The 26,517-nt window shown below is 49.8% G+C and overlaps 1 protein-coding gene across 1 annotated transcript in view; it reads right to left on the bottom strand.

Annotated features, from left to right (window-relative positions):
• Positions 1 to 5,237: 5,237 nt before the first annotated feature.
• The window catches only part of LOC142920212 (uncharacterized), a 76,631-nt gene continuing 55,351 nt past the window's right edge, over positions 5,238 to 26,517 (bottom strand). Inside the window, exons 4-11 of the mRNA XM_076062697.1 lie at positions 16,346 to 16,824; positions 15,768 to 15,933; positions 14,882 to 15,241; positions 8,353 to 8,655; positions 7,682 to 7,838; positions 7,467 to 7,527; positions 6,251 to 6,352; positions 5,238 to 6,098 (exon numbers count right to left, since the gene is read on the bottom strand). Coding sequence (XP_075918812.1) covers positions 6,051 to 6,098; positions 6,251 to 6,352; positions 7,467 to 7,527; positions 7,682 to 7,838; positions 8,353 to 8,655; positions 14,882 to 15,241; positions 15,768 to 15,933; positions 16,346 to 16,824 — 1,676 coding nt within the window. The 3' untranslated portion in view covers positions 5,238 to 6,050. The remainder of the gene's footprint in view (positions 6,099 to 6,250; positions 6,353 to 7,466; positions 7,528 to 7,681; positions 7,839 to 8,352; positions 8,656 to 14,881; positions 15,242 to 15,767; positions 15,934 to 16,345; positions 16,825 to 26,517) is intronic.

Raw genomic sequence — 26,517 nt, 5'->3', positions numbered from 1 at the left:
TTATTAGGCTAATGGGGATTTAATCTTACCTTTTTGGGGAGCAAATCAGACCGTTGTCTTATATTTGTACATCACTTTATTAATTCACCACTGGATGAGGGCTTTCCACCATGTGAGTTGTGAGGATTATGGTGAGAGCAGGAGCATTAAGATGATAGAGCTGCCCACCATGAAGCATAACAGCAGCCTGCACTAAGCCGGTTTGTATGGTGGTCACCGATCGACGCACGATCCAGACTCAACCGTGCTGAGCTTCCGAGATCGTGTGAGATCGGACACATTCCTGGTGACTTGGTTAATTAATTAACCCAGTTGCACTCGATTTTTTTGGGGATTTTTAATGCTTTGTTTTACGTAACCCCCCACCCCCCCTTCTCTACTTTTCTAGAAGGAATTTTTTTTTCTTCACGGCGCGCTCATCAGTAAGCCCCCCCCCGTGCCTTGAGGCCCCCCCGTGCCTCGAGGCCCCCCCGTGCCTCGAGGCCCCCCCGTGCCTCGAGGCCCCCCCCGTGCCTCGAGGCCCCCCTGTGCCTCGAGGCCCCCCCGTGCCTCGAGGCCACCCCGTGCCTCGAGGCCCCCCGTGCCTTGAGGCCCCCCCGTGCCTTGAGGCCCCCCCGTGCCTTGAGGCCCCCCCGTGCCTCAAGGCCCCCCCCCGTGCCTCGAGGCCCCCCCCCCCCGTGCCGCGAGGCGGAGCGCAGTACCGCTCCGGTCGCGTCGGCGAGCGGGAACGGAAGCGGCACTCGTCCACGACGCCGCCCGCCCCGGCGCCCCCGCCGCCACGGCCCTCGCCCCGCCGCGCCGCGTAGAAGCCGTCGGTGCCCCACGCGAACCGCGGCGCCTCCATCAGCTCGGAGCCGCGGAGCGTCCTGGCCGAGCGGGGATCTCACCGCAGCGTGGCGCGCGGCGCCAGCCACGCCGGGGCCTGGACGAGGCGGTGCGGACGCGGCCGGCGGCTTGAGTGGAGGAGGCTCATGGCGATGGGGGAGCGGTGCCGCCCCTGCTTGCCGCTGCTTGCTGCCGCCGTGATCGCGGTGAGGGTAAGAACGGCGAAGCATAGTTCATAGTTAGTTCATAGTTCATTTATGTTGGTATAGCCCTGTGAGCCATTCGGCTCTTGAATCGGGTGCAATCGCAACAAACAAAACAAACATGAACAAGAAAACATCTTGAAGTGATCTTCTTTGGTTCTTTCGGTAAAGTCACGTAGAATGATAATAAAATAATAAATTGATAAAATAAAATAACACAATAATATTCTCACGACGTTTCGGCCACAACACAAGCGGCCTTCATCAGGTGAAGGGGGGCGAGACTGTCTGGTAGGACAGCGCTGGAGTGAAAGAGCCACGTTCAGATACGGCCTTTAAGCTGTGTGAGAGGAACAAAGTGCCTTGACAAAGGAATTAGCATATAATTTAGCATTGAAATGGCTGAATGATTAGCTTGTGACTGGTCACAGAAATAGCTATGTTAAAAGTTAAAGCATACACACCCGCAGAGGCACCCATTGTTAAAGGGATTAGCATGGAATTTAGCATTGAAATAGCTAAGTTAAGGCATACACATCTTGACAATGGAATTAGCATAGAATTTTGCATTTAGAAAGCTGAGTGATTAGCTTGTACCTGCTGCAGAAATAGAGCTTGTACCTGCTGCAGAAATAGCTACGTTAAAGTCAGAGCATACACATTCACCGAGGCCCTTAGTACAAATCAAACAGGAGAATTTAGCATTGAAATAACTAGGCGAATCCAGCATTGAAACAAGTGAGTGATTAGCTAGTGACTGGTCACAGAAATGACTACACATCTGAGCTATTCACAGTACTATATAGTGAACCAATAAAAACTAAAATATAAATTACCTTCATGTTATCAATAAACTCTATATTCTCCAATCAGCTAAGCTACCAACAATAAGTCGTTATATATCACAATGCTATATGGCGAAAAAATGGGTGGATTCTTACCCTCAAATTTCAGCACCACGGGCCCCGTTCAGACGGACGAGTTCGTCCATGGTCGGAACAGAGGAGGGGGAGAGAGACAGCTGCGAGGCCCTAGTATGCTCCATATTGTAAAACTATACCATTAACCGTGGTGTGAGAGGTATTAAGAGGCAATGCTGGCGAAAGAGCTGCGGTCTGAAGGTCATCGTAAAAATACAATTAATTAAGAACAGAAATGATTTAAAACATCTTTCCAGTGGTTACTAAGCCTGAATCCATCTTCTCGGTTGAAATTGTCTCTGTGCTTGTATATGTGAATGGCCTCATGAACGAATCTCTCATGGTAGCCGGTTGGTTTGCAAAGAACCTCCGTCTTGGAGAAGTCAATGTCATGTGAGCCCACTGAATTATAACAGTGATCTGCCACGGCAGAGGAGTTCGTCCTACCGTGTTTCAAGTCTGCTTTGTGTTCGCGGATGCGGTCCGAGATATGTTTTTTGGTTTCTCCAATGTAGCTACTACAAATCCAGGAAAAAAACATCAAAATATTCCTGAAATAGCACCGTACACCAACGCTGTGTGCAAAAATCCCAGTGGAATGCAAGTCAAATAACAACAACCACAAGACAACTAAGATTAAGGCCATCAGTCTAACTCCGTACTACAATAAACAAAAACATGGCCAAAACCAAAAAAACTTTTCGAAATCACCAAAATAAAAGCCATGAATGCAATGTGGCTCCCTCCACTTGCCGGATTTCAGCCCCTTCACGCCTCGCTCCTCGCCTCACCTCCTCTCTCTCCTTGCCTCACCTCCTCTCTCTCCTTGCCTCACCTCCTCTCTCTCGCCACACCTCCTCTCTCTCGCCTAAACTCCGCACCTCAAATCACTCCCTTCTCGTCACCTCACACCACCAAACTCCCCACCCGTAGGCACGTGACTGCCCCTCCCCCCATCACGAGACCCGCCCACCGCCTCCCCTCTGGGGGGGGGGCGCGGGGGATCGTTGTCTCTAATTTGTCAACAAAGCGCCATCGCCACGCGTGAGCAGCCACTAGAGGGCGCCATTGTCAAGACACGCGCCAGCTTCAGTGCTTTTGCATTTAAAGACGTCACACGAGACGGGGGTGTGGGCCAGCAACCACGCCCGGCCGCCTTTGTCTCCCCCCCCCCCCCCCCAGTTTGACCGGTTACGTCTTTGATGGTGTTGGGTAGGGCGCATCCGTGAGCGGGAATCGAACTCGGGTGTCTGTCGGGCGCCTCTCTTCGGATGTGTTTGGCAGTGAATTGTTTTGTAGTTTGTTTTGGCTGCGTGCGAGTCTATGGGTCTCTGTGTGAGTCTATGGGTCTCTATGGGTCTCTGTGTGAGTCTATTGCTCTGTGATTCTGTGGCTGTCTGTGTGAGTCGATGGCTCTTCGTGTGAGTCTATGTCTCTGTGATTCTGTGGCTGTCTGTGTGAGTCGATGGCTCTCTGTGTGAGTCTATCGCTGTGATTCTGTGGCTGTCTGTGTGAGTCGATGGCTCTCCGTGTGAGTCTATGTCTCTGTGATTCTGTGGCTCTGTGTGAGTCAATGGCTCTCCGTGTGAGTCTATGGCTCTGTCGTTGTGTGACTCTGTCATTCTGTGGCTCTCCGTGTGAGTCTGTCTCTGTGATTGTGGCTCTCCGTGTGAGTCTATGGCTCTGTCATTGTGTGGCTCTGTGTGAGTCGATGGCTCTGTCATTGTGTGGCTCTGTGTGAGTCTGTGGCTCTCCGTGTGAGTCTATGGCTCTCTGTGTGAGTCTATGGCTCTGTGATTCTGTGGCTCTCTGAGTCTGTAGCTCTCTGTGTGAGTCTCTGGCTCTGTGATTCTGTGGCTCTGTTTGAGTCTGTAGCTCTCTGTGTGAGTCTATGGCTATGTGATTCTGTGGCTGTCTGTGTGAGTCTCTGGCTCTCTGTGTGAGTCTATGGCTCTGTGATTCTGTGGCTCTCTGTGTGAGTCTGTGGCTCTCTGTGTGAGTCTATGTCTCTGTGATTCTGTGGTGCTCCGTGTGAGTCAATGGCTCTCCGTGTTGCGATCTAAACGTGGTGGTATTTTTTCTTCACTTTATTTGTTCTATCTACGTGACTTTACTGAAAGAACCAGAGAATATGAATAAGCAGTAAGGCTCTGGGTGAACGGGCAGAAGAACATCACAAAACAATCGACGGATCCTACTAATGTAGTGTGTCGTAGTGTATAATGTAGTATATAGTGCAGTGTATAGTGTAGTGTATAGTAGTATAGTGTAGTGTATATAGTGTATAGTGTAGCATATAGTGTAGTATATATAGTGTGTAGTGTATAGTGTGTAGTGTAGTATATATATAGTGTGTAGTGTATAGTGTAGTGTATAGTGTAGTGTATAGTGTAGTGTATTGTATAGTGTAGTATATATAGGGTAGTGTATAGTGTAGTGTATGGTGTAGTGTATAGTGTAGTGTATAGTGTAGTGTAGTACACTAGTACAGCACACTGGTGGGTTAGCGAGCCAAGCAACAACAGAGCGTAGTATATATGTGTAGTGTAGTGTATAGTGTAGTGTATAGTAGTGTATAGTGTAGTGTATAGTGTAATGTATAGTGTAGTATATAGTGTAGTGTATAGTGTAGTGTATAGTGTGATGTAGTGTAGTGTAGTACACTAGTACAGCACACTGGTGGGTTAGCGAGCCAAGCAACAAAATAGTGTTGTATATATATAGTGTGTAGTGTATAGTGTATAGTATAGTGTGTAGTGTAATATATATAGTGTAGTATATATAGTGTGTAGTGGAGTGTATAGTGTAGTGTGTAGTGTATAGTATAGTGTATAGTGTAGTGTAGTAGACTAATACAGAACAGTGGTGGGTTAAATTTCGATTTAAAGCTTTCGTGACTGCAAGGATTCATCTTCTTTGGTTCTTTCGGTAAAGTCACGTAGAATGAGAATAAAATAATAAATTGATAAAATAAAATAACACAATAATATTCTCACGACGTTTCGGCCACAACACAAGCGGCCTTCATCAGGTGAAGGGACGAGCCTGTCTGGTAGAACAGCGCTGTCCAGTGTGCTGTCCCTTCACCTGATGAAGGCCGCTTGTGTTGTGGCCGAAACGTCGTGAGAATATTATTGTGTTATTTATTTTATTAATTTATTATTTTATTCTCATTCTACGTGACTTTACCGAAAGAACCAAAGAAGACTGGTGGGTTAGCGAGCCAAGCAACAACATTTGCACTCTGGATACCGTGACATTTCGCCAGCAATCACAACAACCAGCTTCATCAGGCGACAGCGACAATTGTGCATTTATTCATTCACACAATCTAACCCGGATGATATCGGCTCGCCGAAAACCAACAGCGTCAAACTACGAAAGTGCTGCGGCATCGCGGGAGCGGCCGATGAAACTGGCCGGGTTCGGGGAGAAATAAAAAAACCGAGATGCTGACGTGGCGCAGGAAGGCTCACGCCGTTGTACGCGCCATCGTGACGCCGCTTGTCGCCCCGGTAAAACAATAATATAAACACGCGGTACTCCCTCTCGGTGCCGGACGTCGTGACGGACCGTGCCGATGTCGCCGCTCGTCGACCCCCGGCCACGCGAGGGCGAATTTAAATTCTCCCCCCACCCCCTTCTCCCTGGCTCCCTGGCACGACGCCCGGTCGCCTCCCGTCCAGCGGCACAACGCCGGGGGAAAGCGCTGGGAGGTGAGAGACCGTCGCGAAGACTAAAATAAAATAACAAAAAACTGCGTCCGGTAACGGAGAGCTCTTTCGTAAAACAAAATTCCCACCCCCACCCCACCCAAAAAAAAGTGAAAAGCCAAACTCGGGGCACCGATTGTAACCGGCACAAGGCAAATATCCCCCAATGCTGAAAAACATCGCTCAGTTGGGATCAAACAACAACAACAATTCTTCTTGGTTCTTACGGGGGGGGGGGGGTTCACCCGCTCGCGAAGCGACAATCCCCGGCGTTGCCGCCGGCAACCGGAGGCACGGCAAGGCGGGGCACGGCAAGGTGGAGCACGGCAAGGCGGAGCACGGCAAGGTGGAGCACTCTCGCTCCTCCCCGCCCCACCCCGAGCCGCTTCTCAAAAATCTTCCTTCCACTCCTCATCGTCATCTTCGTCTGTGAAAACCTGCGGGGGTCGGAATAAATTAGAGAGACGGTGACCGACCCCACCCCCACCCCCCACCCACTGGGGTGGCCAGAAGCGGATCGCTCACTCAGCCTAAGCAGTGGACGGACACTCGCTCACCGCTCGCTCGCTCGCCACCCACCCCTCCTCACCGTGTAGTCGTAGCTGCCAGCTCCGCTGTCTTGGTGCTGAGGCTGCGGTGGCAACTCGTGCAGCTCCATATCCGCCTTGTTGCCACTCTCTAGCATTAGCAACTACACACGGAGCATCCCCACAACACGCACAGTGTGTGGTGAGTCTGTGGGCTCTGTGTGGTGAGTCTGTGGGTCTCTGTGTGGTGAGTCTGTGGGTGTCTCTGTGTGGTGAGTCTGTGGGTCTCTGTGTGGCGAGTCTGTGGATCTCTGTGTGGTGAGTCTGTGGGTCTCTGTGTTGTGAGTCTGTGGGTCTCTGTGTGGTGAGTCTGTGGGTCTCTGTGTGGTGAGTCTGTGGGTCTCTGTGTGGTGAGTCTGTGGGTCTCTGTGTGGTGAGTCTGTGGGTCTCTATGTGGTGAGTCTGTGGGTCTCTGTGTGGTGAGTCTGTGGGTCTCTGTCTGGTGAGTCTGTGGGTCTCTGTGTGGTGAGTCTGTGAGTATCTGTTTGGTGAGTCTGTGGGTCTCTGTGTGGTGAGTCTGTGGGTATCTGTCTGGTGAGTCTGTGGGTCTCTGTGTGGTGAGTCTGTGGGTATCTGTCTGGTGAGTCTATGGGTTTCTGTGTGGTGAGTCTATGGGTCTCTGTGTGGTGAGTCTGTGGGTATTAATTTGGCAATCGTCATCAGGAGGCGAAACGAGGGGGAAGAAAGTTGCTGAGCAGGCAGCAGGCTGTTTTAAAGTTTTAAAGTTGGGTGTAGCCCAAGGGTCATAAACAAAGTGGGCACAACTTTACCGAAAGACCCAAAGAAAATGAATTCCTGCAGTCATGAAAGCTTTAGGTCGAGTCTAAGTGTGTCTCTATATATACACTACACTATACACTACACTATACACTACACTACTATACACTACACTATACACTACACTATACACTACACTACACACTACTATACACTACACTACTATACACTACACTATACACACTACACTAGTATACACTACACTATACACTACACTATACACTACACTATACACTACACACTACACTATACACTACACTACACACTATACACTACTATACACTACACTAGTATACACTACACTATACACTACACTATACACTACACTACACACTAAACTATACACTACACTACACACTACACTATACACTACACTACACACTACACTACACTATACACTACACTATACACCCCTCTGTGTCCTGGCGGTGTGCCACTCACGTAGCCACGGTCGCCCTCCGCGTTTCTCTGTGGTGCCTTGGGGAGAGTGGGGGGATCCTCCCTGCACGCATGTGGGTAGTGGGGGGGTAGTGGGGGGGTAGTGAGGGGGTAGTGGGGGGGGTGGTGGGGGGGGGCACAACGGCAGGTCGTCACAAAGATGACCCCGCGGGCACCGCCGACGTCCGCCCCACGTCCGAGAGAAGCGAGCGACTCACGTGGGGCCCCAGGGCTCCTGCCAATGCTGCTGCTGCCGGCGGCGTCGGCGGCGGTAGAGCAGCAGCAGCAGCAGCAGCGTGGCCACCAGGGCGAGGGACACGGCGAGGATCGCGGCCGGAGCGGCCCAGCTGGCCCGGCCCGCCGCCGCCGCCTTCTCTGCGTGGCACAACAACAATCCCCCGCGTGGCGTCAGCGTGCCGCCGTAGCACGACGACGACAACCGCCGCGATGACCACACGCGCCAGGCTAGGTGCGCTTTGAGGCTCGTGGCGCTCGCACCCGGGCGTTGCGGGTCGAGGGAGCGAGACGAAGGGACGGACGGAGACAAAGTCTCCCCCGTAAAGGCCCCGGCGGACTGTCGGGGCGGGTGCCGTTAGCGAGTATCAGCAGCTGTGAAGGCCGTGATTGTGACAAACGAGGGGATGGGTGGCCAGAACAGGGACACACACACGGACACACACACGGACACGCACACACACACACACACACGGACACGCACGCACACACACACACACACGCACGCGGACACGCACGCACACACACGCACAAGCACGCATACGGACAGACAACCATGCACACGCACACGGACAGACACGCACCAACACACGTGCATGCACGCACAAACGTACACGGACACACACACATGCAACATTCAGAGATGCGAACAAACCTGTTCGTGTGTCCAGTTGCCTGTTCAGACTGAAAGTCGTGAGTTCAACCGGCGTGCAACAGACGGCGGTGGTGGCGTCTACATCGGTAGAACGTGAAGATCCAGTGTCATTTACATCTGTAGAACGTGAAGATCCAGTGTAATTTACATCTGTAGAACGTGAAGAACCAGTGGCAGAACGTGAAGAACCAGTGGCCTCTACATCTGTAGAACGTGAAGAACCAGTGGCATCTACATCTCCAGAAGGTGAAGAACCAGTGGCATCTACATCTCCAGAAGGTGAAGAACCAGTGGCATCTACATCTGCAAAACGAGAAGAACCAGTGACATTAATATCAACAGAATACGAAAAACCAGTGACATGTACATCTGCAGAATGTAAAGAACCAGTGCCATCTACATCTACAGAATGTGAAGAACCAGTGGCATCTACATCTGCAGAACGTGAAGAACCAGTGGGATCTACATCTGTAGAACGTGAAGAACCAGTGGCATCTACATCTGTAGAAGGTGAAGAACCAGTGGCATCTACATCTGTAGAACGTGAAGAACCAGTGGCATCTACATCTGCAGAACGCGAAGAACCAGTGGCCTCTACATCTGCAGAACGTGAAGATCCAGTGTCATTTACATCTGCAGAACATGAAGAACCAGTGGCATCTACATTTGCAGAGCGTGAAGAACCAGTGGCATCTACATCTGCAGACAGTGAAGAACCAGTGGCATCTACATCTGCAGAGCGTGAAGAACCAGCGGCATCTAATCTGCAGAACGTGAAGAATCAGTGGCATCTACATCTGCTGAACGTGAAGAACCAGTGGCATCTACATCTGCAGAGCGTGAAGAACCAGCGGCATCTACATCTGTAGAACGTGAAGAACCAGTGGCATCTACATCTGCAGAACGTGAAGAACCAGTGGCATCTACATCTGCAGAACGTGAAGAATTAGTGGCATCTACATCTGCAGAGCGTGAAGAACCAGTGGCATCTACATCTGCAGAGCGTGAAGAATTAGTGTAATCTACATCTGTAAAAGGTGAAGAACAAGTGGCATCTACATCTGCAGAACGTGAAGAACCAGTGGCATCTACATCTGCAGAACGTGAAGAACCAGTGGCATCTACATCTGCAGAACGTGAAGAACCAGTAGCATCTACATCAGCTTTGGGTCTCTGTGTGAGTCTATGGGTCTCTGTCTGAGAAGTCTATGGGTGTCTGTGTGAGTAGTCTATGGGTGTCTGTGTGATGAGTCTATGGGTCTCTGTGTGAGTAGTCTATGGGTCTCTGTGTGAGTCTATGGGTCTCTGTGTGAGTAGTCTATGGGTGTCTGTGTGATGACTCTATGGGTCTCTGTGTGAGTCTATGGGTGTCTGTGAGTAGTCTATGGGTGTCTGTGTGAGTAGGCTATGGGTGTCTGTATGATGAGTCTATGGGTCTCTGTGTGAGTCTATGGGTCTCTGTGTGAGTAGTCTATGGGTCTCTGTGTGAGTAGTCTATGGGTCTCTGTGTGAGTCTATGGGTGTCTGTGTGAGTCTATGGGTCTCTGTGTGAGTGGTCTATGGGTCTCTGTGTGAGTCTATGGGTGTCTGTGTGAGTCTATGGGTCTCTGAGTGAGTAGTCTATGGGTCTCTGTGTGAGTAGTCTATGGGTGTCTGTGTGATGAGTCTATGGGTCTCTGTGCGAGTAGTCTATGGGTCTCTGTGTGAGTAGTCTATGGGTGTCTGTGTGGTGAGTCTATGGGTGTCTGTGTGAGTAGTCTATGGGTCTCTATGTGAGTAGTCTATGGGTCTCGGTGTGATGAGTCTATGGGTCTCTGTGTGAGTCTATGGGTCTCTGTGTGAGTAGTCTATGGGTGTCTGTGTGATGAGTCTATGGGTCTCTGTGTGAGTCTATGGGTCTCTCTGTGAGTAGTCTATGGGTGTCTGTGTGATGAGTCTATGGGTCTCTGTCTGAGTCTATGGGTCTCTGTGTGAGTAGTCTATGGGTCTCTGTGTGAGTAGTCTATGGGTCTCTGTGTGAGTCTGTGGGTCTCTGTGTGAGTAGTCTATGGGTCTCTATGTGAGTAGTCTATGGGTCTCTTTGTGAGTCTGTGGGTCTCTGTGTGAGTAGTCTATGGGTCTCTGTGTGAGTAGTCTATGGGTCTTCTTTGGTTCTTTCGGTAAAGTCACATAGAATGAGAATAAAATAATAAATTTATAAAATAAAAAAACGCAATAAAATTCTCACGACGTTTCGGCCACAACATCAGGTGAAGGGACGGGACTGTCTGGAGGACAGCGCTGGAGCGAACAAAGCCACGCTCAGATCGCGACCTTTAAGCTGTGTGAGAAGAAACAAAGCGCCTTGACAAAGGAATTAGCATAGAATTTAGCATTGAAATGGCTGAGTGATTAGCTTGTGACTGGTCACAGAAATGGCTATGTTAAAGTCAAAGCATACACATCCACAGAGGCACCCCTTGACAAAGGAATTAGCATAGACTTTAGCATTGAAATAGCTGAGTGATTAGCTTGTGACTGGTCACAGAAATGGCTATGTTAAAGTCAAAGCATACACATTCACAGAGGCACCTAGTACAAATCAAACAGGAGAATTTAGCATTGAAATAACTAGGAGAATTTAGCATTGAAATAACTGAGTGATTAGCTTGTGACTGGTCACAAAAATGCCTATGTTAAAGTCAAAGCCTACACATCTGAGCAATTCACAGTAACTGGGTATACACTACACTATATAATGAATACTACATAGTAAACCAATAAAAAACTAAAATATAAATTACCCCAATGTTATCAATAAACTCTATATTCTCCAATCAGCTAAGCTACCAACAATAAGTCGTTATATATCACAATGCTATATGGCGAAAAAATGGGTGGATTCTTACCCTCAACTTTAGCACCACTGATAGCTACGAGCCCCGTTCAGACGGACGAGTTCATCCATGGTCGGAACAGAGGAGGGGGAGAGAGACAGCTGCGCGGCGCTGTTATACTCCATGTTGTAAACCATACCATTAACCGTGGTGTGATAGGTATTAAGAGTCAATGCCAGCGAAAGAGCTGCGGTCTGAAGGTCATCGTAAAATACAATTAATTAAGAACGTAAATGGTTTAAAAAATCTTTCCAATGGTTACTAAGCCAGAATCCATCTTCTCGGTTGAAATTGTCTCTGTGCTTGTATATGTGAATGGCCTCATGAACGAATCTCTCATGGTTGCCGGTTGGTTTGGAAAGAACCTCCGTCTTGGAGAAGTCAATGTCATGTGAGCCCACTGAATTATAACAGTGACCTGCCACGGCAGAGGAGTTCGTTCTACCGTGTTTCAAGTCTGCTTTATGTTCGCAGATGCGGTCCGAGATATGTCCTTTGGTTTCTCCAATGTAGCTACTACCACAGAGGCACTTTAGTTTGTAAACGCCCAGGTACTGTATGTCTGGAACAGCATCTTTTACAGATGGAACCAGATCACGGATTTTATGTACTGTGTTGAATCGGACCTGGATCTTGTGTTTATTCAGGATTTTGGAGATCTTTTGAGTGACCCCTGCAATGTAGGGTAAGGTGATGGTTTTGAGTGGCTCCACAAGAGGATCCTTCTTCATGACTGGAGTGATGGCTTTGCGGATTGTGTAGTCGGAGTAACCATTAGCCCTGAGAGCCTGGTGTACGTGCTTGAGTTCTGGTAATGTGTTCATTGGGCTCTATGGTATAGAGTCTTGATGAGGGAGTTCTTCTGGGATGGATGGTGGTGGGAATCCGGTTTCAAGTAAGCATCTGTATGGGTAGCTTTCCTGTAGACAGAGTGGCTCATTGAACCATCATGTGTCCTTTTAATTAAGACATCCAAAAAGGGTAGTTTGCCATTTTTTTCGACCTCCATGGTAAATCTGTTGGCTGGGTGTATGGAATTGATGTGGTCGCAGAATTGGTCTAGAGCAGGCTGGCCATGTGGCCAGATGACAAAGGTGTCATCCACGTACCTCTTCCATAAGGTCGGGCGTAGAGTGGCAGTCTGGATGGCGTCAGTTTCAAATTTTTCCATGAATATGTTGGCTACAACCGGAGATAGGGGGGAGCCCATTAGGGTGCCCTCAGTTTGTTTGTAGAAAGTTCCATTCCAGGTGAAGTTTGTGTTGGTTAAGCAATGTCTCACCAGGCGGGGGTACATCAGTATGCAGTCCTTGATGAACCAGGTCTTCAATGATAGCGATGGTGTCAGGTACCGGGACTTTGGTGAACAAGGACACCACATCAAAACTGACAAGCAGGTCGTCTGGGGACAGGGAAATGCCTTTGATTGTCAATACAAGGTGAGTCGAATTTAGTACCGCAGAGGTGGTTTTTCCAGTGAAAGGTCGCAGTATATCAGCAAGAAAACGTGCCAGTTTATAGGTGGGGGAGTTGATAGTAGAGACTATGGGACGAAAGGGTGTATCTTCTTTGTGTACCTTTGGAAGGCCATATAATCTTGGTGGTCTGGCAGCAGAGGGTTTCAACGAGAACTGTTTGGTCTGATCAATTAATGCTGTTGAATCAGAGATGATTTTGTTCGTTTTGGTAACCAGGCTGTTGGTGGGATCTCTTTTTATTTTTGTATAGCTGCCATCGTTGAGCAGTTCTTGAATTTTGTTGTTATATTCTGTTTTGTCCATGATGACAGTGGCTACCATGAGAGATTCGTTCATGAGGCCATTCACATATACAAGCACAGAGACAATTTCAACCGAGAAGATGGATTCTGGCTTAGTAACCATTGGAAAGATGTTTTAAACCATTTCGTTCTTAATTAATTGTATTTTACGATGACCTTCAGACCGCAGCTCTTTCGCTGGCATTGACTCTTAATACCTCTCACACCACGGTTAATGGTGTGGTTTACAACATGGAGTATAACAGCGCCTCGCAGCTGTCTCTCTCCCCCTCCTCCGTTCTGACCATGGATGAACTCGTCCGTCTGAACGGGGCTCTTAGCTATCCGTGATGCTAAAGTTGAGGGTAAGAATCCACCCATTTTTTCGCCAGATAGCATTGTGATATATAACGACTTATTGTGGTAGCTTAGCTGATTGGAGAATATATAGAGTTCATTGATAACATTGAGGTAATTTATATTTTAGTTTTTTATTGGTTTACTATATAGTATTCATTATATAGTGTAGTGTATACCCAGTTACTGTGCCATTTCTGTGACCAGTCACAAGCTAATCACTCAGTTATTTCAATGCTAAATTCTCCTAATTATTTCAATGCTAAATTCTCCTGTTTGATTTGTACTAGGTGCCTCTGTGAATGTGTATGCTATGACTTTAACATAGCCATTTCTGTGACCAGTCACAAGCTAATCACTCAGCTATTTCAATGCTAAAGTCTATGCTAATTCCTTTGTCAAGGGGTGTCTCTGTAGATGTGTATGCATTGACTTTAACATAGCCATTTCTGTGACCAGTCACAAGCTAATCACTCAGCTATTTCAATGCTAAATTCTATGCTAATTCCTTTGTCAAGGCGCTTTGTTTCTTCTCACACAGCTTAAAGGTCGCGATCTGAGCGTGGCTTTGTTCGCTCCAGCGCTGTCCTCCAGACAGTCTCGTCCCTTCACCTGATGAAGGCCGCTTGTGTTTTGGCCAGAACGTCATGAGAATTTTATTGTGTTATTTTATTTTATCAATATATTATTTATTCTCATTCTACGTGTCTTTACCGAAAGAACCAAAGAAGATGAATCCTTGCAGTCACGAAAGCTTTAAATCGAAATTTAGTCTATGGGTGTCTGTGTGAGTAGTCTATGGGTCTCTGTGTGAGTAGTCTATGGGTGTCTGTGTGAGTAGTCTATGGGTCTCTGTGTGAGTAGTCTATGGGTGTCTGTGTGAGTAGTCTATGGGTGTCTGTGTGAGTAGTCTATGGGTCTCTGTGTGAGTAGTCTATGGGTGTCTGTGTGATGAGTCTATGGGTCTCTGTGTGAGTAGTCTATGGGTGTCTGTGTGAGTAGTCTATGGGTCTCAGTGTCAGTAGTCTATGGGTCTCTGTGTGAGTAGTCTATGGGTGTCTGTGTGAGTAGTCTATGGGTCTCTGTGTGAGTAGTCTATGGGTCTCTGTGTGAGTAGTCTATGGGTCTCTGTGTGATGAGTCTATGGGTCTCTGTGTGAGTAGTCTATGGGTCTCTGTGTGAGTCTATGGGTCTCTCTGTGAGTAGTCTATGGGTCTCTGTGTGAGTAGTCTATGGGTGTCTGTGTGAGTCTATGGGTCTCTGCGTTGAGTAGTCTATGGGTCTCTGAGTGAGTAGTTTATGGGTCTCTGTGTGAGTAGTCTATGGGTCTCTGTGTGAGTCTATGGGTCTCTGTGTGAGTAGTCTATGGGTCTCTGTGTGAGTAGTCTATGGGTGTCTGTGTGAGTCATCTATGGGTCTCTGTGTGAGTAGTCTATGGGTCTCTGCGTGATGAGTCTATGGGTCTCTGTGTGAGTAGTCTATGGGTGTCTGTGTGATGAGTCTATGGGTCTCTGCGTGGGGCAGTGCCAATCCTCACCGATGACAGAGAGGTTGACCCTCCCCTCGAAGTTGCCGTGGGGGAAGGTGGCCACGTGGCAGAGGAAGAGGCCCCCGTCGCCAGCCCGCACGTCCAGCAGCTCCAGCGAGACGTCGCCGGGAGGCCCCCCAACGCGGAACCGCAGTCGGCCCGCGAGGGACGAGTTGGAGTACGCCGTGCCGTGCAGCGGGCTGAGCGTGGCCAAATTGGCCCCCGCCCAGACGTCGTCACGGGAGGCGTTCAGCCAGTTGGCCTGCACCACCACCACGGCCGCACCCCACAGGACGCAGCGCAGCAGCGCCACCTTCTGGCCGACGACTGCCGTGACCTGGCCGTCCGTGTCGACACCCACACGAGGGGCTGGGTGGGAAGACCACACAGAGACTCATAGACTACTCATAGAGACCCATAAACTACTCACACAGACACTCATAGACTACTCACAGAGACCCATAGACTACTCACACAGAGACCCATAGACTACTCACACAGAAACCCATAGACTACTCGCACAGAGACCCATAGACTACTCGCATAGAGACCCATAGACTACTCACACAGAGACCCATAGACTTCTCACGCAGAGACCCAAAGACTACTCATAGAGACCCATAGACCACTCACACAGAGACCCATAGACTACTCACACAGAGACCCATAGACTACTCACGCAGAGACCCATAGACTACTCACGCAGAGACCCATAGACTACTCATAGAGACCCATAGACTACTCACACAGAGACCCATAGACTACTCATAGAGACCCATAGACTACTCACACAGAGACCCATAGACCACTCATAGAGACCCAAGGCTACTCACACAGAGACCCACTTCACACGCACAAAAATACCTCTCACTCATTCACCCAGCCACCCACTCACCCACGGTGCTGTGTGGTGGAGGGACGGAGACACACGACAGTGGAGACCACTCCCCTGCCTTCCACCGTGGGAAGTCGGCTACCATTCTCACGCGGACGCAGTACTCATCCTCGCGTCCCGGCAGAAGCATAATTTGGTGTTGGTACCGGCATCCGATGAAGCGTTCCTGGCAGTAAGCATCATCATCATCAGTAGTAGCAGCAGTAGTAGTAGTAGCAGCAACAGCATCAGTAGTAGTAGCATCATCAGTAGTAGTGTCATTGGTAGTATCATCATCAGTATCATCATCATCATCAGTAGTAGTAGCAGTAGTAGTAGCAGCAACAGCATCATCATCAGTAGTAGCAGCATCATCAGTAGTAGTGTCATTGGTAGTAGCATCATCAGTATCATCATCATCAGTAGTAATAGCAGCAGTAGTAGTAGCAGCAACAGCAGCAGTAGTAGTAGCATCATCAGTAGTAGTGTCATTGGTAGTATCATCATCATCAGTAGCAGCATCACCACCCACCCATTCAACCACACACATCTCCCGCCACAACCTCCCGACCCCCGTCACAACTCCGGCAACCTCTCACCGTGCGTCGAACGCCGCCTCTTGTCGAGATGTCAACCTGATGGTGGAACTCCACGTCGTGCGACACCAGCGTCCTCAACCCACGCCCGACGGAGACCAACAACGACAGCTTCCACACCTCCGGCTCTCCGTCAACCACCGCCTCCAACTCCCCAGCCTCCCCAGGACCATCGTCGTCGAGGTTGTCGCCATCGACGTCGTAGTCACGGCGGTCATCGTCACCGCCGTCACGGCCATCGTCATCGTCGTCGAAGTCGTCGCCATCGACCTCAACGTTATAGTCACGGCGGTCGTCATCACCGCCGTCACGGACATCGTCATCATCGTTGTCGTTGTAGCCATCATCGTCGTTGTCTTCATCGTCACCCACAATACCGCACTCCTCATCCTTCTCCTCCTCACCATGACCATCGCCCTCCTCCTCCTTCCCCAGCGTCAGTTTGTTGAGCCTCAGGGTGAACGACGGAGCGCTGAGCACAGCTGAGACACGGGAGAGGGGGGGTCATGGCGAGGGATGTTTGTGTGATCTCCCCCTGTCCTACAGAGTGTGCGGAGTTTGTGTGATCTCCCCCTGTCCTACAGAGTGAGTGAGTGGAGATTGTGTGATCTCCCCCTGTTCTACAGAGTGAGTGGAGTTTGTGTGATCTCCCCGTGTTCTACAGAGTGAGTGGAGTTTGTGTGATCTCCCCCTGTCCTACAGAGTGAGTGGAGTTTGTGTGATCTCCCCCTGTTCTACAGTGAGTGAGTGGAGTTTGTATGATCTGCCTCTGTTCTACAGAGTGTGTGAGTGGAGTTTGTATGATCTCCCCCTGTCCTACAGAGTGAGTGAGTGGAGTTTGTATGATCTGCCCCTGTCCTACAGAGTGAGTGGAGTTTGTGTGATCTCCCCCTGTTCTACAGAGTGAGTGTGTGGAGTTTGTGTGATCTCCCTCTGTTTTACAGAGTGGAGTTTGTATGATCTCCCCCTGTCCTACAGAGTGAGTGGAGTTTGTGTGATCTCCCCCTGTTCTACAGAGTGAGTGAGTGGAGTTTGTGTGATCTCCCCGTGTTCTACAGAGTGTGTGGAGTTTGTGTGATCTCCCCCTGTCCTACAGAGTGAGTGTGAGACGAGTTTGTGTGATCTCCCCCTGTCCTACACAGAGTGTGTGGAGTTTGTGTGATCTCCCGCTGTTCTACAGAGTGTGTGGAGTTTGTGTGATCTCCCCCTGTCCTACAGAGTGAGTGGAGTTTGTGTGATCTCCCCCTGTCCTACAGAGTGTGTGAGTGGAGTTTGTGTGATCTCCCCCTGTTTACAGAGTGAGTGGAGTTTGTGTGATCTCCCCCTGTCCTACAGAGTGTGTGGAGTTTGTGTGATCTCCCCCTGTCCTACAGAGTGAGTGGGGTTTGTGTGATCTCCCCCTGTCCTACAGAGTGAGTGGAGTTTGTGTGATCTCCCCCTGTCCTACAGAGTGTGTGGAGTTTGTGTGATCTCCCGCTGTTCTACAGAGTGTGTGGAGTTTGTGTGATCTCCCCCTGTCCTACAGAGTGAGTGGAGTTTGTGTGATCTCCCCCTGTCCTACAGAGTGTGTGAGTGGAGTTTGTGTGATCTCCCCCTGTTTACAGAGTGAGTGGAGTTTGTGTGATCTCCCCCTGTCCTACAGAGTGTGTGGAGTTTGTGTGATCTCTCCCTGTCCTACAGAGTGAGTGGGGTTTGTGTGATCTCCCCCTGTCCTACAGAGTGTGTGAGTGGAGTTTGTGTGATCTCCCCTTGTCCTACAGTGAGTGAGTGTAGTTTGTGTGATCTCCCCCGGTCCTACAGAGTGAGTGTGTGGAGTTTGTGTGATCTCCCCCTGTTCTACAGTGAGTGAGTGGAGTTTGTATGATCTCCCCCTGTCCTACAGAGTGAGTGAGTGGAGTTTGTGTGATCTCCCCCTGTCCTACAGAGTGAGTGGTGTTTGTGTGATCTCTCCCTGTCCTACAGAGTGAGTGGAGTTTGCGTGATCTCCCCCTGTCCTACAGAGTGAGTGGAGTTTGTGTGATCTCCCCCTGTCCTACAGAGTGAGTGGAGTTTGTGTGATCTCCCCCTGTTCTACAGTGAGTGAGTGGAGTTTGTATGATCTCCCCCTGTCCTACAGAGTGATTAGAGTTTGTGTGATCTCCCCCTGTTCTACAGAGGAGTGTGTGGAGTTTGTGTGATCTCCCCCTGTTTTACAGAGTGAGTGGAGTTTGTATGATCTCCCCCTGTCCTACAGAGTGAATGAGTGGAGTTTGTGTGATCTCCCCCTGTCCTACAGAGTGAATGAGTGGAGCTTGTGTGATCTCCCCCTGTCCTACAGGGTGAGTGGAGTTTGTGTGATCTCCCCCTGTCCTACAGAGTGTGTGAGTGGAGTTTGTGTGATCTCCCCCTGTTCTACAGAGTGAGTGGAGTTTGTGTGATCTCCCCCTGTCCTACAGAGTGAGTGAGTGGAGTTTGTGTGATCTCCCCCTGTCCTACAGAGTGAGTGGAGTTTGTGTGATCTCCCCCTGTCCTACAGAGTGAGTGGAGTTTGTGTGATCTCCCTCTGCCCTACAGAGTGAGTGGAGTTTGTGTGATCTCCCCCTGTTCTACAGTGAGTGAGTGGAGTTTGTATGATCTCCCCCTGTCCTACAGAGTGATTAGAGTTTGTGTGATCTCCCCCTGTTCTACAGAGGAGTGTGTGGAGTTTGTGTGATCTCCCCCTGTTTTACAGAGTGAGTGGAGTTTGTATGATCTCCCCCTGTCCTACAGAGTGAATGAGTGGAGTTTGTGTGATCTCCCCCTGTCCTACAGAGTGAATGAGTGGAGCTTGTGTGATCTCCCCCTGTCCTACAGGGTGAGTGGAGTTTGTGTGATCTCCCCCTGTCCTACAGAGTGTGTGAGTGGAGTTTGTGTGATCTCCCCCTGTCCTACAGAGTGAGTGGAGTTTGTGTGATATCCCCCTGTCCTACAGAGTGAGTGAGTGGAGTTTGTGTGATCTCCCCCTGTCCTACAGAGTGAGTGGAGTTTGTGTGATCTCCCCCTGTCCTACAGAGTGAGTGGAGTTTGTGTGATCTGCCCCTGTTCTACAGAGTGAGTGGAGTTTGTGTGATCTCCCCCTGTTCTACAGAGTGAGTGGAGTTTGTGTGATCTCCCCCTGTTCCACAGAGTGAGTGTGAGTGGAGTTTGTGTGATCTCCCCCTGTCCTACAGAGTGTGTGAGCGTAGTTTGTATGATCTCCCCCTGTCCTACAGTGTGAGTGAGTGGAGTTTGTGTGATCTCCCCCTGTTCTACAGAGTGAGTGGAGTTTGTGTGATCTCCCCCTGTTCTACAGAGTGAGTGGAGTTTGTGTGATCTCCCCCTGTTCCACAGAGTGAGTGCGAGTGGAGTTTGTGTGATCTCCCCCCGTCCTACAGAGTGTGTGAGTGGAGTTTGTATGATCTCCCCCTGTCCTACAGAGTGTGTGAGTGGAGTTTGTGTGATCTCCCCCTGTTCTACAGAGTGAGTGGAGTTTGTGTGATCTCCCCCTGTACTACAGAGTGAGTGGAGTTTGTATGATCTCCCCCTGTTCTACAGATTGAGTGAGTGGAGTTTGTGTGATCTCCCCCTGTTCTACAGAGTGAGTGGAGTTTGTGTGATCTCCCCCTGTCCTACAGAGTGTGTGAGTGGAGTTTGTGTGATCTCCCCCTGTTTACAGAGTGAGTGGAGTTTGTGTGATCTCCCCTTGTCCTACAGTGAGTGAGTGTAGTTTGTGTGATCTCCCCCGGTCCTACAGAGTGAGTGTGTGGAGTTTGTGTGATCTCCCCCTGTTCTACAGTGAGTGAGTGGAGTTTGTATGATCTCCCCCTGTCCTACAGAGTGAGTGAGTGGAGTTTGTGTGATCTCCCCCTGTCCTACAGAGTGAGTGGTGTTTGTGTGATCTCTCCCTGTCCTACAGAGTGAGTGGAGTTTGCGTGATCTCCCCCTGTCCTACAGAGTGAGTGGAGTTTGTGTGATCTCCCCCTGTCCTACAGAGTGAGTGGAGTTTGTGTGATCTCCCCCTGTTCTACAGTGAGTGAGTGGAGTTTGTATGATCTCCCCCTGTCCTACAGAGTGATTAGAGTTTGTGTGATCTCCCCCTGTTCTACAGAGGAGTGTGTGGAGTTTGTGTGATCTCCCCCTGTTTTACAGAGTGAGTGGAGTTTGTATGATCTCCCCCTGTCCTACAGAGTGAATGAGTGGAGTTTGTGTGATCTCCCCCTGTCCTACAGAGTGAATGAGTGGAGCTTGTGTGATCTCCCCCTGTCCTACAGGGTGAGTGGAGTTTGTGTGATCTCCCCCTGTCCTACAGAGTGTGTGAGTGGAGTTTGTGTGATCTCCCCCTGTTCTACAGAGTGAGTGGAGTTTGTGTGATCTCCCCCTGTCCTACAGAGTGAGTGAGTGGAGTTTGTGTGATCTCCCCCTGTCCTACAGAGTGAGTGGAGTTTGTGTGATCTCCCCCTGTCCTACAGAGTGAGTGGAGTTTGTGTGATCTCCCTCTGCCCTACAGAGTGAGTGGAGTTTGTGTGATCTCCCCCTGTTCTACAGTGAGTGAGTGGAGTTTGTATGATCTCCCCCTGTCCTACAGAGTGATTAGAGTTTGTGTGATCTCCCCCTGTTCTACAGAGGAGTGTGTGGAGTTTGTGTGATCTCCCCCTGTTTTACAGAGTGAGTGGAGTTTGTATGATCTCCCCCTGTCCTACAGAGTGAATGAGTGGAGTTTGTGTGATCTCCCCCTGTCCTACAGAGTGAATGAGTGGAGCTTGTGTGATCTCCCCCTGTCCTACAGGGTGAGTGGAGTTTGTGTGATCTCCCCCTGTCCTACAGAGTGTGTGAGTGGAGTTTGTGTGATCTCCCCCTGTCCTACAGAGTGAGTGGAGTTTGTGTGATATCCCCCTGTCCTACAGAGTGAGTGAGTGGAGTTTGTGTGATCTCCCCCTGTCCTACAGAGTGAGTGGAGTTTGTGTGATCTCCCCCTGTCCTACAGAGTGAGTGGAGTTTGTGTGATCTGCCCCTGTTCTACAGAGTGAGTGGAGTTTGTGTGATCTCCCCCTGTTCTACAGAGTGAGTGGAGTTTGTGTGATCTCCCCCTGTTCCACAGAGTGAGTGTGAGTGGAGTTTGTGTGATCTCCCCCTGTCCTACAGAGTGTGTGAGCGTAGTTTGTATGATCTCCCCCTGTCCTACAGTGTGAGTGAGTGGAGTTTGTGTGATCTCCCCCTGTTCTACAGAGTGAGTGGAGTTTGTGTGATCTCCCCCTGTTCTACAGAGTGAGTGGAGTTTGTGTGATCTCCCCCTGTTCCACAGAGTGAGTGCGAGTGGAGTTTGTGTGATCTCCCCCCGTCCTACAGAGTGTGTGAGTGGAGTTTGTATGATCTCCCCCTGTCCTACAGAGTGTGTGAGTGGAGTTTGTGTGATCTCCCCCTGTTCTACAGAGTGAGTGGAGTTTGTGTGATCTCCCCCTGTACTACAGAGTGAGTGGAGTTTGTATGATCTCCCCCTGTTCTACAGATTGAGTGAGTGGAGTTTGTGTGATCTCCCCCTGTTCTACAGAGTGAGTGGAGTTTGTGTGATCTCCCCCTGTTCTACAGAGTGAGTGGAGTTTGTGTGATCTCCCCTTGTCCTACAGAGTGAGTGGAGTTTGTGTGATCTCCCCCTGTTCTACAGTGAGTGGGTGGAGTTTGTATGATCTGCCCCTGTTCTACAGAGTGTGTGAGTGGAGTTTATATGATCTCCCCCTGTCCTACAGAGTGAGTGAGTGGAGTTTGTATGATCTCCCCCTGTCCTACAGAGTGAGTGGAGTTTGCGTGATCTCCCCCTGTTCTACAGAGTGAGTGTGTGGAGTTTGTGTGATCTCCCCCTGTTTTACAGAGTGGAGTTTGTATGATCTCCCCCTGTCCTACAGAGTGAGTGAGTGGACTTTGTGTGATCTCCCCCTGTTCTACAGAGTGAGTGGAGTTTGTGTGATCTCTCCCTGTTCTACAGAGTGAGTGGAGTTTGTGTGATCTCCCCCTGTCCTACAGAGTGAGTGAGTGGAGTTTGTGTGATCTCCCCCTGTTCTACAGAGTGAGTGTGTGGAGTTTGTGTGATCTCCCCCTGTTCTACAGTGTGAGTGGAGTTTGTGTGATCTCCCCCTGTCCTACACAGCAAGTGAGTTGAGTTTGTGTGATCTCCCCCTGTCCTACAGAGTGAGTGAGTGGAGTTTGTGTGATCTCCCCCTGTCCTACAGAGTGAGTGAGTGAGTTGAGTTTGTATGATCTCCCCATCCTACAGAGTGAGTGAATGGAGTTTGTGATCTCCCCCTGTTCTACAGAGTGAGTGGAGTTTGTGTGATCTCTCCCTGTTCTACAGAGTGAGTGGAGTTTGTGTGATCTCTCCCTGTTCTACAGAGTGAGTGGAGTTTGTGTGATCTCCCCCTGTCCTACAGAGTGAGTGAGTGGAGTTTGTGTGATCTCCCCCTGTTCTACAGAGTGAGTGTGTGGAGTTTGTGTGATCTCCCCCTGTTCTACAGTGTGAGTGGAGTTTGTGTGATCTCCCCCTGTCCTACACAGCAAGTGAGTTGAGTTTGTGTGATCTCCCCCTGTCCTACAGAGTGAGTGAGTGGAGTTTGTGTGATCTCCCCCTGTCCTACAGAGTGAGTGAGTGAGTTGAGTTTGTATGATCTCCCCATCCTACAGAGTGAGTGAATGGAGTTTGTGATCTCCCCCTGTTCTACAGAGTGAGTGGAGTTTGTGTGATCTCCCCCTGTCCTACACAGCGAGTGAGTGGAGTTTGTGTGATCTCCCCCTGTCCTACAGAGTGAGTGAGTGGAGTTTGTGTGATCTCCCCCTGTCCTACAGAGTGAGTGGAGTTTGTGTGATCTCCCCCTGTTCTACAGAGTGAGTGGAGTTTGTGTGATCTCCCCCTGTCCTACAGAGTCAGTGAGTGGAGTTTGTGTGATCTCCCCCTGTCCTACAGAGTGAGTGGAGTTTGTGTGATCTCCCCCTGTTCTACAGTGAGTGAGTGGAGTTTGTATGATCTCCCCCTGTCCTACAGAGTGAGTAGAGTTTGTGTGATCTCCCCCTGTCCTACACAGCAAGTGAGTTGAGTTTGTGTGATCTCCCCCTGTCCTACAGAGTGAGTGAGTGGAGTTTGTGTGATCTCCCCCTGTACTACAGAGTGAGTGAGTGGAGTTTGTGTGATCTCTCCCTGTCCTACAGAGTGAGTGGAGTTTGTATGATCTCCCCCTGTCCTACAGAGTGAGTGAGTGGACTTTGTGTGATCTCCCCCTGTTCTACAGAGTGAGTGTGTGGAGTTTGTGTGATCTCCCCCTGTTCTACAGTGTGAGTGGAGTTTGTGTGATCTCCCCCTGTCCTACACAGCAAGTGAGTTGAGTTTGTGTGATCTCCCCCTGTCCTACAGAGTGAGTGAGTGGAGTTTGTGTGATCTCCCCCTGTCCTACAGAGTGAGTGAGTGAGTTGAGTTTGTATGATCTCCCCGTCCTACAGAGTGAGTGAATGGAGTTTGTGATCTCCCCCTGTTCTACAGAGTGAGTGGAGTTTGTGTGATCTCCCCCTGTCCTACACAGCGAGTGAGTGGAGTTTGTGTGATCTCCCCCTGTCCTACAGAGTGAGTGAGTGGAGTTTGTGTGATCTCCCCCTGTCCTACAGAGTGAGTGGAGTTTGTGTGATCTCCCCCTGTTCTACAGAGTGAGTGGAGTTTGTGTGATCTCCCCGTGTCCTACAGAGTCAGTGAGTGGAGTTTGTGTGATCTCCCCCTGTCCTACAGAGTGAGTGGAGTTTGTGTGATCTCCCCCTGTTCTACAGTGAGTGAGTGGAGTTTGTATGATCTCCCCCTGTCCTACAGAGTGAGTAGAGTTTGTGTGATCTCCCCCTGTTCTACAGAGTGAATGAGTGGAGTTTGTGTGATCTCCCCCTGTACTACAGAGTGAGTGAGTGGAGTTTGTGTGATCTCCCCCTGTCCTACACAGCAAGTGAGTTGAGTTTGTGTGATCTCCCCCTGTCCTACAGAGTGAGTGAGTGGAGTTTGTGTGATCTCCCCCTGTACTACAGAGTGAGTGAGTGGAGTTTGTGTGATCTCTCCCTGTCCTACAGAGTGAGTGGAGTTTGTGTTATTTCCCCCTGTCCGACAGAGTTTGTGAGTGGAGTTTGTGTGATCTCCCCCTGTCCTACAGAGTGAATGAGTGGAGCTTGTGTGATCTCCCCCTGTCCTACAGAGTGAGTGGAGTTTGTGTGATCTCCCCCTGTTCTACAGTGAGTGAGTGGAGTTTGTATGATCTGCCCCTGTTCTACAGAATGTGTGGGTGGAGTTTATATGATCTCCCCCTGTCCTACAGAGTGAGTGAGTGGAGTTTGTATGATCTCCCCCTGTCCTACAGAGTGAGTGGAGTTTGTGTGATCTCCCCCTGTTCTACAGAGTGAGTGTGTGGAGTTTGTGTGATCTCCCCCTGTTCTACAGAGTGAGTGAGTGGAGTTTGTGTGATCTCTCCCTGTTCTACAGAGTGAGTGGAGTTTGTGTGATCTCCCCCTGTCGTACAGAGTGAGTGAGTGGAGTTTGTGTGATCTCCCCCTGTTCTACAGAGTGAGTGTGTGGAGTTTGTGTGATCTCCCCCTGTTCTACAGTGTGAGTGGAGTTTGTGTGATCTCCCCCTGTCCTACACAGCAAGTGAGTTGAGTTTGTGTGATCTCCCCCTGTCCTACAGAGTGAGTGAGTGGAGTTTGTGTGATCTCCCCCTGTCCTACAGAGTGAGTGAGTGAGTTGAGTTTGTATGATCTCCCCGTCCTACAGAGTGAGTGAATGGAGTTTGTGATCTCCCCCTGTTCTACAGAGTGAGTGGAGTTTGTGTGATCTCCCCCTGTCCTACACAGCGAGTGAGTGGAGTTTGTGTGATCTCCCCCTGTACTACAGAGTGAGTGAGTGGAGTTTGTGTGATCTCTCCCTGTCCTACAGAGTGAGTGGAGTTTGTGTTATTTCCCCCTGTCCGACAGAGTTTGTGAGTGGAGTTTGTGTGATCTCCCCCTGTCCTACAGAGTGAATGAGTGGAGCTTGTGTGATCTCCCCCTGTCCTACAGAGTGAGTGGAGTTTGTGTGATCTCCCCCTGTTCTACAGTGAGTGAGTGGAGTTTGTATGATCTGCCCCTGTTCTACAGAGTGTGTGGGTGGAGTTTATATGATCTCCCCCTGTCCTACAGAGTGAGTGAGTGGAGTTTGTATGATCTCCCCCTGTCCTACAGAGTGAGTGAGTGGAGTTTGTGTGATCTCCCCCTGTTCTACAGAGTGAGTGTGTGGAGTTTGTGTGATCTCCCCCTGTTCTACAGTGTGAGTGGAGTTTGTGTGATCTCCCCCTGTCCTACAGAGTGAGTGGAGTTTGTATGATCTCCCCCTGTCCTACAGAGTGAGTGAGTGGACTTTGTGTGATCTCCCCCTGTTCTACAGAGTGAGTGGAGTTTGTGTGATCTCTCCCTGTTCTACAGAGTGAGTGGAGTTTGTGTGATCTCCCCCTGTCCTACAGAGTGAGTGAGTGGAGTTTGTGTGATCTCCCCCTGTTCTACAGAGTGAGTGTGTGGAGTTTGTGTGATCTCCCCCTGTTCTACAGTGTGAGTGGAGTTTGTGTGATCTCCCCCTGTCCTACACAGCAAGTGAGTTGAGTTTGTGTGATCTCCCCCTGTCCTACAGAGTGAGTGAGTGGAGTTTGTGTGATCTCCCCCTGTCCTACAGAGTGAGTGAGTGAGTTGAGTTTGTATGATCTCCCCGTCCTACAGAGTGAGTGAATGGAGTTTGTGATCTCCCCCTGTTCTACAGAGTGAGTGGAGTTTGTGTGATCTCCCCCTGTCCTACACAGCGAGTGAGTGGAGTTTGTGTGATCTCCCCCTGTCCTACAGAGTGAGTGAGTGGAGTTTGTGTGATCTCCCCCTGTCCTACAGAGTGAGTGGAGTTTGTGTGATCTCCCCCTGTTCTACAGAGTGAGTGGAGTTTGTGTGATCTCCCCCTGTCCTACAGAGTCAGTGAGTGGAGTTTGTGTGATCTCCCCCTGTCCTACAGAGTGAGTGGAGTTTGTGTGATCTCCCCCTGTTCTACAGTGAGTGAGTGGAGTTTGTATGATCTCCCCCTGTCCTACAGAGTGAGTAGAGTTTGTGTGATCTCCCCCTGTTCTACAGAGTGAATGAGTGAAGTTTGTGTGATC

This window comes from Petromyzon marinus, unplaced genomic scaffold (genome assembly GCF_048934315.1).
Source record: "Petromyzon marinus isolate PM22_M1 ecotype Great Lakes invasive population unplaced genomic scaffold, UKy_Petmar_22M1.pri1.0 PM_G_Scaffold_7, whole genome shotgun sequence".
In the NCBI taxonomy this organism is placed as follows: domain Eukaryota; kingdom Metazoa; phylum Chordata; class Hyperoartia; order Petromyzontiformes; family Petromyzontidae; genus Petromyzon; species Petromyzon marinus.
Note: the sequence above shows the minus strand (reverse complement) of the source record. Positions and strands in the feature narration are given on the sequence as shown.